We start from the raw sequence: 12,270 nt of genomic DNA, 5'->3' as shown, positions 1-12,270 counted from the left end.
TTATGATCATAAACAAAATCTGTGCTATTATATTATTATGTGGAACCGTCCGTATAATGATTGTGTTCTGTGTAATTCCACATTGATACGAACATTAAAAAAAAAAAAAAATTGTGCAATGTCTCGTGATGTTATTTCGGCCGATATAATATGGTTAGGCGTGTAGGGATACCTACGAACGTATAATAATTAATAACATTACCTACACTCTATACGATGTAACCGACTGGCAATGAAATAATGTAAATGCGATTTATTTGACAGTTATTATTTTGCACTTATATTTATGCGTGTTAATGAGACTCTCGCGATACAAATGTTAAGTATTTGTCCATCAACCAAACGTGGTTATATTATAGAACTTATTTTTTTTTTAACTCACGTGTTCACTGCGTGTGAAAAAAATCGATAACACTTGTACAATTGTGTACAAATTATTGGCTTGAATAACTTATGCAAGTATTAAGTATTTTAAAAGCAAAAAATATTTTTTTTTTTGTTAACAAAATATTTTATTTATAAATTACAACTAATATGGTAGGTAGGTACTAGGTAGTCGATATTAAGAAAGTAGTGGAAGTAATCACTTACAAATAAATTATATATTTATATACATATAATATCTGCAGTCAATAGCGCGTCATTTGTATATATTTACTTTTGTAATTTACAGTACTATACTAATGAGCATTTATCCTTTTATTACTATTTAGTTAATAACATTACAACTATAGATAGGTGAACATTTTAATGTCAAATTGTATTTCATATTTCTATAATTGGATAAAATTAATATTTACATACTATTCATACAGTAAAGCACACGTATACAATTTATTACACAATCTTGTTGTTGCTATATTTATATGGTTTAAAATCAAAATATTTTCTAGCTTATTTTAATCTGACTAGGTATTAATTATAAATTATTTTTAGTTGTTCGTTTTTTAAGGTATTGTAAACCACAGTGACATAGTTATATATGTAAATACTAAGAATCCATTGATATTCGATATTATATTATATTTCGATTGGTATTATAATTAGGTACCAATACTCAAATTTTTTTTCGTACTTATCTTTATAATAATATTATTTTTCAATGAAAATTAAAATGCAATCCTTAAAAATTAATTTAATACAGCGAACAAACATTAATCTACCTATACCTAGTTCTTACCTTACCTAGTATGTGATATATGAAATTAATTTTATAGATTTTTAATGGTAATTTTAACAATCACCAGAATACTTAATACCTTATAAAGTTATAACCAATAGTTCATGGTGTTTTATACAAATAATATATTGTATATGAATTTATTTTTGACACGTATTATAACGTTATTACTTATGTCTAACAAAAATCTAAAGTAAAACATTCAAAATATGTAAATTTTACAATACTAAATCAAAATATTAAGAAAATAATGTCATATCCTATTGTTACATATTGTTAAACGAAAAAGTTACAATATCACCTATAAGAAAACGTAGATATAAAATCTAGACTCTATAATATTAATTTTGAACAGAAATTTGTGAAATTATTTATTTTAAGTGACATGCCTGAGTACCTGCAGAATGAGAGTGTATCACGTCTTCATGATTGATTTTTTCACAATAATAATGTTAAGGACGAAATATGTTTAAATTGCATTTAAACTAATTTTAATCATTTTTAGAATTTTATTCAACTCGAAAATTATACATCGATTTTAAACGACCTAGACATTCTTCCAGTCGAGGACGAAGGAATGCTAATGTTTTTTACTTATCTAATGAGGTAACAATGGTATTGTTAGTATCAAATATTTTAGATTCTCAGCAAATAGAAACATATTTGTCTTACGGTATTATTACTCTTAATTATGAACAATTCTCCATGAGCAGCAAAAAATTACTTTGGAAGTATAATAGTTCATAATAGCCCTGAAAATCGAATGTACGAGTAGTTGGTATTTATAAAGGATTATTTAACTATATTTGTGTAATTTCTTAGAGCACTAAGAAAAATAATGGAAATGTAAAAGTTAAAGCATTTTAAGGTATCGTGGTTTTAATTTTTATCTAAACTTTGTTTTATAATTGTTTTTAATTCGACGGTTTGCTTTAAAACAATTTAATAATATAACAAACCATGGTAGTAGTCACTTGTTATCTGTATTAACTCCTTTTTCTAACTTTTTTAATAAACATACAGTTATGGATTAATTTACTTTTGTTTATAAGTGTTGTAAATTCACAGCTATATACTGGCAATAGTTGTAATAACAGAAAGTAATTGCTTAGCTATTGTTAAGCGTTTTGTTAGTACTTTTTACTTTTTAATAAACGAAAATAGTATTATGAATATTTAATTTACCATTATAATAATAATTATAATATTAAGTGTTGCAAATAATGGGTTCGTTTGGTTATGTATACGAGTGGTTATAAATGATATTTTTACATGGTGGCTCGTGTCTTTCTTATATAATTTAACAATATTTGTAATTTTAGGTCAACCACGGAACGTCACTGGATTTTATCACAACACGAAAATTATTCAAGAATGCGACTCAAACTCTGTCCCAACTATCATTTTGACAACCATCAAAATGCTAGTAATTTGAGAGACAACGCCGGTAAATAACATTTTATTTTTTAAAACAAATTTCATAAATATAAAAATAATCTATATTATTTTAAAATATGTATCATATTTGACTTTATTATTTCTTCTATATAATAAACATTTAACTATTAAATATTTTCATAAAATTTCAATTGCATCACTTTATGTTTAGGCGGTGGTATTAAATGTATGATGGATTGTCCGGAAATACCGCCTTGCATGCCACAAGTAGCTGTTCGAAGTTTGGTAGAAGAAGATGGTGAAATGTTACCCGATGAAGATATAGCTTCATACAAAATGAATTATCCAGAGTAAATACATTTAAACATTTTTTTTCTAGTTGCCGTATACTTTGATTTATTAATGAAATGTTAAAATATGATGTTTCTTTTTTTAAATTTTAACACTGAAAATATTATAATGGTATTTTTATAAAAAAAAAACTGAACTATTAAATCCTTATTTTTTTTTTAAATTATATATAATATAGTTTTAATAATGCTTACCTGTTGAATTTCTATGTATATTTTAGGGAGGACAATGAACGAAAAGAAAAGTTGGTTTTGTCAGTTGACTGTCAATTAGTAACTTTGATGAGTGTAATAAAAGGACGATTAGTCATATCGACAACACATGCGTACTTCCATGATTTAACCCCGATCACGGAGGATTGCGATAGACATGATTTTAAGGTAGGATATTAATATTGCTTATACATTAAATATTATTCTTGACCAAAATAGGAATTTTGTTCATATAATTTAAACATTTAAAACAAAATCAACTCCTAATATTAAAATGTCCTTAATGCCTTTACTAGGCAAAAATTTATAAACTATGAAATTTTCCTTTTTTTTATTATTATTATTATTAATTTAATTTGTTGTAACTTAAGTAAGTATATAACAAGTAATTTTAAAATATAATTTAAGCTAAATTATATTTTACAATACATAAATAATAAATATGAACAATGAACATATTAGGTATTATTTAGTTATAATATTAAATTCTGATGATGAATTATAAGAATAAAATATGTCTTATAACATGTAGTATATTATTGTATACAATATAATTATATACATATTTTAATATATTGATTAATGTTTAATGATAGAATATTCATTATTTGAATCCTTAGTAGGTATATTATAATTTATAATTTAGATCACGAAATTGGACTTTTATATGATACATATGAATGTATTAATGTATAGGTATATTTGTGTTTTGTATATACTACTCATAAAGTATTTAATATAATAATTAGTGTTTAAAAATTTCATTAAGTATAACATTTTGAAATATTTCAGTATTTTAATAAAATTTGTTTTTTTTTTTAAAAAAGTTTATAAGGAATTGTATAATATGATTAAAACTACAACTTATGGACTATATTATTATTAATTAATAAATAATAAAATTATAAACAATATTAGTATTAATAAAAATTAAATGTTTCACTTTCTTGTTACTTCAAACACTAAATATTATACGTAAGTGCATTATCAACATTATTTAAATTATTCTTAAAATAGTTTATCGTATTATATTTTTAGAAAAACAAATAAAATAGAAAAAAAATTTTATTATTTGAGAAAAATTATATATTTATATTTACCAACTTCAGCAATTATATAATTAAAATTTTACATTAATTAAATTATTTCCTTAATTTATTATATTCTACAAATACGTCTATAAATAGTGATTTGTATACACGTTTCCTCAAAGAAATAATTAAGGATATTAGATATATATTTTCTTTAAACCTTTTACAAAAACTTTATCTTATTGCTATATATATTTAATAGAACTTAGACAAATTAGTTAAAAATGTATATAGAAAATTAAAAGTTAATCGTGTATAATGTATTTGTATTATTTACTAAAAATGATTACTAACTAATAATTACAGATAAAACCTAAAATCATGTGTTCCTATTTAATCAAACAACAAACATGTTTAGAAAACAATCGATTTAAATAATAATACTATAATAGAACTATAGCTTTTCTATTTTCTTTTAAAGGCAAGTGCGCACATCGTATTACTCTTTGTGACAGTGAAATTTACAACCGGACATCATTTATTCATAGGAGTGCTAATTATTGGCAACACTATAGAGTATGTCATGTCCTTGTGTCTAGTGAAAGTAATATATATCAAATTATACAACCCAAATTGTTCAAATTGGATCGTATTATTCGATTCATATTTTTAACTACTGATACATACTTAACTAAATAACTATTAAGTAGATGTGTTTCGGGTGTATCAACGATACTGTGTATATAACATGTCACGTGTAACTAATTTTAAAATAAAACATCAATAATCTCATTGTTAAACAATAATAATCGTTTCAGTTGCATTCAGTTGTTAGTATTTGAAATTTAACGTCTCAATGTATGGGGGTGTTTTACAATTAAAAAACATTTTATAAATGTATGATAATGAAGCACATTAAAATTATACATAATATACGTATATATGTTGAATACAATTTCAAATAATTATAAACAAATGTATGCATTAATAATTTATTTATTTAATTACGGAACGAGCTAAAAACAATTAAACATATTGATCAATATTGATCTGTTTATTTTTAGTGGTCCATGACAAAATTAAGAGATGTCTATTTACGACGATACAATCTACGTAGAAGTGCTTTGGAATTTTTCTTGATGGACCAGTCAAATTATTTTCTTAACTTTACAACAAAAGTAAATATACAGTAATAGGTTATTAACTATGTATTAGCATTTTTAAATGTATTTATTATTCTTTTTATGATTTTAAGATTCGTTTGAAAGTATTGACTTCAATTTATAGCGTGCATCCACCTAATTTTTCATTTAATAGTAGTCGACACCCACAAGACCTTTTACGAAAGTCTGGCTGTACACAGAAGTGGGTTAATAGAGAAATTTCAAACTTTGAATATTTAATGCAAGTGAGTACTACTGTATAGCGTCAGTTAGGTTTATCGTAAATTGTAATCAAATTTATGATTCAACTAATAATTATTTTTTACGCCCAGCTGAATACAATAGCAGGCCGCACTTACAATGATCTGTCACAATACCCAGTGTTCCCGTGGGTGCTAGCTGATTATAAATCTGAAGAACTAGATTTGAACGATCCAAAAACGTTCAGAGATCTATCTCGACCCGTGGGTGTTGTGAATCCCAACAATGAGGCTGATGTACAAGCCAAGTACAGAAACTTCGAAGACCCAAACGGAGTTATCGGAAAATTTCATTATGGTACACACTATTCAAATTCTGCTGGTGTACTCCATTACTTGGTTAGAGTTGAACCGTTTACTTCTCTGCATATCGAGCTTCAAAGCGGGAGGTTAATTTAATTTATTTATAAATACAAAATATTATGACTCACATATTATTTTTCATTAAATTATATTATGTGACATTATTACCGAAAAATTATTGTGTATCTAACAATATTTTAGATTCGATGTGGCTGATCGTCAGTTCCATTCCATCGCGCAAACTTGGAAGCTTTTAATGGATACGCCAAATGATGTCAAAGAACTGATACCAGAATTTTTCTTTTTCCCAGAATTTTTAAAAAATATGAACAAGTAGGTTTTTTAAATAATAAATAATATTTTAACTTTTCAATAAAAATAAATACTGAAAATATAAATATTATATTCATAAGATAATAAATATATAATATATTTAAGTGTGTATTTTTTAAGAAAACAAATATTATTTCAAATAAATTGTATTATAGATTTGATTTGGGTCGCTTACAATCGTCTAAAGAAAGAATCGGTGACGTTATTCTTCCTCCTTGGGCGGACAGTCCCGAAGATTTCATATACAAACACCGAAAAGCTTTAGAATCTGAATATGTGTCGAGTCATCTTCACGAGTGGATCGATTTAATATTCGGATACAAGCAAAAAGGTCAAGCTGCAGTGGATGCTATGAATGTTTTCTATTATTGCAGGTGACTTTAAGGACGTCAGATAATTTTTTATAATCCGTTTTCTAACGTGTAATACTTGTACTATATAGTTACGAGGGAGCCGTTGATCTAGATGCGATTGTCGATCCCATAGAAAGAGAAGCCGTAGAAGGCATGATTAATAATTTTGGACAAACTCCGAGTCAGTTGTTAAAAGAACCTCATCCACTAAGACTATCGTTAGACAAGGCGTTAGAAAAAATGATGAAATCGGATCACAAAAAACCAGATCTAACAATGATGCTGTCAGAATTATTCACATTTTACGTCGAGGTACCTTTAATAATTATTATAATGAACGTATAAAAGATAACAAAAAATACAATTTAGCGCTAACTGTAAAATTCACTTTTTTTTATAGATAACAGACAATAAACATCCAATGGTATTTTTGAGTCCGCCTCGGTCGGGGACTAAAGGACTATTACAGACGTTCATGACTGACGATACATTGGTAACAGTGTGTGATAACTCTCTGATCGGCAGGCACTCGTGGTTGCCATATGACAGACATTCCAATAAAGGATTCACGCTTGAAGTGGACCAATCGCATATTTTGCTAAAGTAAATTATTATATTATTAATTAATCAGGTTTTGGTCGGCTTCTAGTAGAATGCGACAATAATGTTGATCGTTTTTGTTTTTCGCTTGCAGGGGTAAAAAAGACCCAAGCGCGTATCCAATGAGATCTTCCTCGTATCATCCGTCCATTGAAATGAACAGTCACTTGTTTGCAGTATCTCACGACGCCAAATATTTATTCACTGCCGGTCATTGGGACTATAGCGTGAAAACGTTCAGTTTTTCAAAAAACAAATACGTTTCGTCTGTCATAAGACACTTTGGTAAACATATTACGAACGGCTACTCAATAAGATCGTTATAATAATACATACATGTATAATCGATGTTACGATTTCAGACGTAGTGACATGCTTGGCACTAGACTCCTGCGGGTGGTACATGATAAGTGGCTCGAGGGATTGTACTTCGGTCGTATGGGACGTTTCAAATGCAAACAATACGAATCCTAAACCGTTCCAAACGCTTCTCGGTCATGATTTGCCCATCATCTGTGTAGCGATCGCTACGGAACTGGATATGGCCGTTTCTGGTTCACAAGATGGCACCGTTAATGTATACAGCATACACCAAGGGCTTTTGGTCCACTGCCTCACCCCTCTAGGATGTGTATCCCCTCCGTCCATCGTAACATTCGTGGCAATTTCATTTCAAGGACATATCGCTTTTTCGGCTAAAGATAAAGTACGATAGAAGTATCAATTTATCTGAACTTTTATGTAGTTATACTTACACATAATATGTAATCGTTTATAAGTATACTCAAATTTATTTATCGTTAAAAATACATTTTATGGCTTTATTATTTTTAGAAAAACCATTCCGTCCATGTATTCAGCTGTAACGGTGATAATTTAGGTTCGAAATACGTAGCAGCTCAAGTGACTGGTATTACAACTATAGGCGACTGTTTAGTAGTGGTCGACGATGCAGGAGATCTAACGCTAAGTAGACTACTAGGGTAAGTATAAAGGAATGCTTAAAATTACGTACTTATGTAAATTAAATTTATAAAAACTATATGTGTACAAACTAACACCGCTTGGTTTCAATTTAAATGTCGGTAGCATAACAATTAATAGTAAATATATTATAGTGGATAATCAATAATTGTTAAACATTAGTCAATACCTAACTATTTTCTTAGGTTTTTAAATACAATTTTAAAACAAAAATTAATTTATGACAACAGGTCTGGATTATTATCGTTACTAAAATTAAACATTTTTCAGCTATTAACTGTAATCCCTTAAAAACTGTTTTTGAACTAAAACTATATTAAAAGTGTTTGAAGTAGAATATTATATAGTTAGTGGTTGGAGCACAATAGTAATTGTTTTTAAGGAATAGAGTATAGGCAACTATAATAACATTTTAAGAAAATCGTTATTCAATTATTTAGTTGCTCAGTTACACCAATGAACAAATTAATCTCTTCAGCAATTAAGACTTGCGGTCCTATTATTTTAAAAGTATAGTGTAGGTTCCTTAACAAGATAATGTTGTTTTTTTGTGAATTTCATTGTTGGTGCTGATTTAGTAATTATAGTACTACATACACAATTACAAAGTTAAATAATTGACTATAATCGAATATAAACTGTACCAGAACAATTCATACTAAATTATACAATGCGACATAAGTAATATAAACTATAAATGTTATATAATAAATATAATACCCTAAAGTAATGTTAAGTAGATACTTTATTAAATTGGCAACTTAAATAAATAATATTTTTACATTACACCAAAGCAAACAATTAAAAATATTTTTTATTACATGATTGCTGGAAAACCATTATATTATTAGACTCTTTATTTTTTTTTCAGTCCTTTAGCTATATATTTATTAATAATTTTCTAGGTTTAAACATTTTTAATATTTACAAATCCATTAAAATAGCTTATTATTTTAACTAACTTGTTGTTGATGTTGTATTCAAACATAAATAATATTTGTTAAATTTATTTAAACACGGTTTTTACATGAATAAAATGTTGGTTAAATGATTATCGAAAAATCTACGATTTCAAAAATTGTGTCCATTTAAAAATATTAAAAGATTTATAATAGTTTAATAGAACATAATATTATGATTAACAAAGTATATAGACAATGATTTATGATACCTCCGTAACACAAGTACTATATCAAAGCACAATTTGGTAAAAAAAAAAAACAAATTGTCTAGTCGCAGAAGCGGATTTTATCAAAGTTTAGTAATTTACATAATATTGTTTTTATGATAATTATTATAAACTTTGACTTCAGATTTCAAACAATGCAAATTTGTATATAGCTTATTATACGGAACACAGTTTAAATGAGTAGACAAGATAAAAATGCTCACTTATGGTCCTTTTTAATTGAAATTTAATGAATGACATATTTTAAGAAGTGGAAATCTTAGGAACGGTAAACCTTAAGTTTATCGTGTTTCTAGTTTTAAGTTAAGCTTATATTAATAATCCATAACTCAGTGACAATGTTGTTGCCTTTAAATATATGTTTATAATATTCTATTACCTAAGTATATTATATGTTAAATCGGCTACTTACTATTTTAAATTTATTAAAACGAGTAAAGAAATCAAAACTTTATTTCTCACAGTCGCGTAAAGTAATAAACAAAATAATAGTAAATATATGTATAATATATACATAACATTAAGACGGATTTTACATCGTTCAGTAGAAGAATTATCATAAATAATATATTTTTCTATTATTTTAACAAAATCATTCGAACTTATTTTACAGTCTACATCCGGTCTACGACGTCCCTCTGCACGTTCCGATTCAAACGGTGGTGGCGACGCCAGGCAATACGCACTTATTGGCGCCACTTAGAGACGGAAAGATCGTCGTAATTGGATTGCCAAATTCAAACAATAATTAATATCTTCTCGGTCGAGTCTTTTTTCAAACAATAACATGATATCGTTTCGACGATAATAATTATTTTTAATTATTATTACTATTATAGACATTTTACTCTTGTTGTATAAAACGTTAGTTCGTTTTTAGTTTTAAATTGTATTCATTATTTTATTATTATTATAATTATCATTAAATATAATATAATATATTATTATGATATAATATTAATTTCTAAGACATATTAATGTAATATCGATTTGCCAAATATTATAGATAAAAACGTATCTCCTCAATTGTATTGCTCATATATACATACTACATATTATATGTTCGATGGTGACTTAATTCGATTTTTTTAGGTGCTAATAACAATATCAGCTATCATCAATTATAATATTATATTTATATTATGTATTAAATTTAATTCATATTCGTATTATCTAGTTTTCGGGTATATGGTTCAAAATTTATACGGAATAATAATAATATTATTATTGATTAGTTTATTGTTACGTCGGTTTTGTTATTGTGATTTAATTGTACGATTTATTATAACTCGATTATTATTTTAAGTATTAAATAAAAAATATCATTTTCTTTGACATTGCGTTATGCGTAAATTTTATAGTTTCAATTTGTACTATTCCTTTCTACTTTAATGACTTTTACACAACTCACACTTTTTTTCTAAAAATTTTAAAACTATTATATAAATATAATAATGTATAAAAATATTTGTAACCTGTGGAATGTTATGCGTGTATTTTTCTCTTTTGATCGGCATTATCCATCATTATACCATCGTATTTTGCTTTAGGATTGTTGAATGTTAAATATATCCGAGATATTAGCCGTTTATATTGTGACCCTTCGTCCTGACAAAAAAAAAACCGCGCAACTCCAATTGTGAATACGATTATAAGGCCCCAGTGAGAGGAGGTACGCGCTGTCCTTGATTGTCAATTGAAGCAGAATTTTGTACCAAACCTCCATTTTCCGGTTGTACTTGACCATTTTCAAATTAATTAACGATGAAATTTATTTCACCTATATCTCCTCCTACGAGTAAAGGCATAGGTAACTTCATAGTACCTGATGACTAATAATAATATCTATAATAGTACCAATTAGGCATTGATTATTTTTAATTAATTCAATTATATTTATCTTTATGAATAATATTTTTCAATACTGAAACATTGAATATAAGTTTGTTTACAAATTTAATCTTTGTTATTTTTATTGTAGGTGAGTAAGTGTATTAAATTTTTTGACACTTATTTATTAAATATAATTTATTTACTTATTGTCAATGAAGAATATTAAAATGTTTATTTGGTGACTATATAAAGTTGTATATTTTTATCTCGATGAAAACATGATGATCACTCCTTAGTATTATTATGTTTATTATAATAAGGTAAGTCCAAATGAATTAATTAGATTAAAATAACAATTATTAATTAGTAATTAGTTATAAAATTCATATGTTTTATTAACCAATAATAATAAAACCATTTCATCAATAAGCCTTATCGGTTACCTATCACCACTAAAAAGTAGGTACCTAACTACTTAAAACGTACATGGTTTTTAAACTAATTTTTATTCTAATTATAATTTAAAGTGAAACTCTAAATTGTATACAAATGTCTTAAATAATGTGTTTAATAAAATGTTAAATATTCATATCATATAAAAAAATATTATTTATATTGTAATGCATTGATGCTAATTTCCAAACATTTCTAAATACTTTTATGCTTTTATAATTTTTATATAATAAACATGTAGTAGGCAGGTATATGGCATAGGTAGATATGATTGTTATTATTTAGATATAATTTAATACTATATTAGCCTAATAATATATACTAATAATAATTACAAGGCTATACATTTATTATAAGTTATAACCTTTAAAACAAACGGTAAAAATTAATTAATAAACTAATAATAAGCAATATTTATCTTGTGATCAACTATTTGAATTGTACAAACCATTAATATCACAATTTGCAATAAATTCGTCACTCGTACGATCTGTAATCCAGCGTAATGAATTAAAGTTATCACGTGTTATCAGAATAGTAATAATAATCATAGAAATTATTGTAGTTCATTATTTTACGCTTAGAGTGGGGGGATCCTTCGGGATGAATGGAAGCATAATATTTTGT

The 12,270-nt window shown here is 26.3% G+C and overlaps 1 protein-coding gene across 2 annotated transcripts in view; it reads left to right on the top strand.

Annotated features, from left to right (window-relative positions):
* Positions 1–10,692, top strand: part of LOC132930331 (neurobeachin-like protein 1) — a 107,731-nt gene extending 97,039 nt beyond the window's left edge. For both annotated transcript variants that reach the window (XM_060996160.1, XM_060996159.1), the window contains 14 exons: positions 2,503–2,627; positions 2,790–2,928; positions 3,150–3,309; positions 5,237–5,350; positions 5,428–5,580; positions 5,668–5,984; positions 6,100–6,231; positions 6,387–6,605; positions 6,674–6,896; positions 6,985–7,187; positions 7,279–7,469; positions 7,547–7,890; positions 8,019–8,167; positions 9,971–10,692. In XM_060996160.1, coding sequence (XP_060852143.1) covers positions 2,503–2,627; positions 2,790–2,928; positions 3,150–3,309; positions 5,237–5,350; positions 5,428–5,580; positions 5,668–5,984; positions 6,100–6,231; positions 6,387–6,605; positions 6,674–6,896; positions 6,985–7,187; positions 7,279–7,469; positions 7,547–7,890; positions 8,019–8,167; positions 9,971–10,109 — 2,608 coding nt within the window. In that variant the 3' untranslated portion in view covers positions 10,110–10,692. The remainder of the gene's footprint in view (positions 1–2,502; positions 2,628–2,789; positions 2,929–3,149; positions 3,310–5,236; positions 5,351–5,427; positions 5,581–5,667; positions 5,985–6,099; positions 6,232–6,386; positions 6,606–6,673; positions 6,897–6,984; positions 7,188–7,278; positions 7,470–7,546; positions 7,891–8,018; positions 8,168–9,970) is intronic.
* The last annotated feature ends 1,578 nt before the right edge of the window (positions 10,693–12,270 follow it).

This window comes from Rhopalosiphum padi, chromosome 4 (assembly GCF_020882245.1).
Source record: "Rhopalosiphum padi isolate XX-2018 chromosome 4, ASM2088224v1, whole genome shotgun sequence".
Taxonomy (NCBI): Eukaryota; Metazoa; Arthropoda; class Insecta; order Hemiptera; family Aphididae; genus Rhopalosiphum; species Rhopalosiphum padi.
This window is presented reverse-complemented; position numbering and strand designations above follow the sequence as displayed.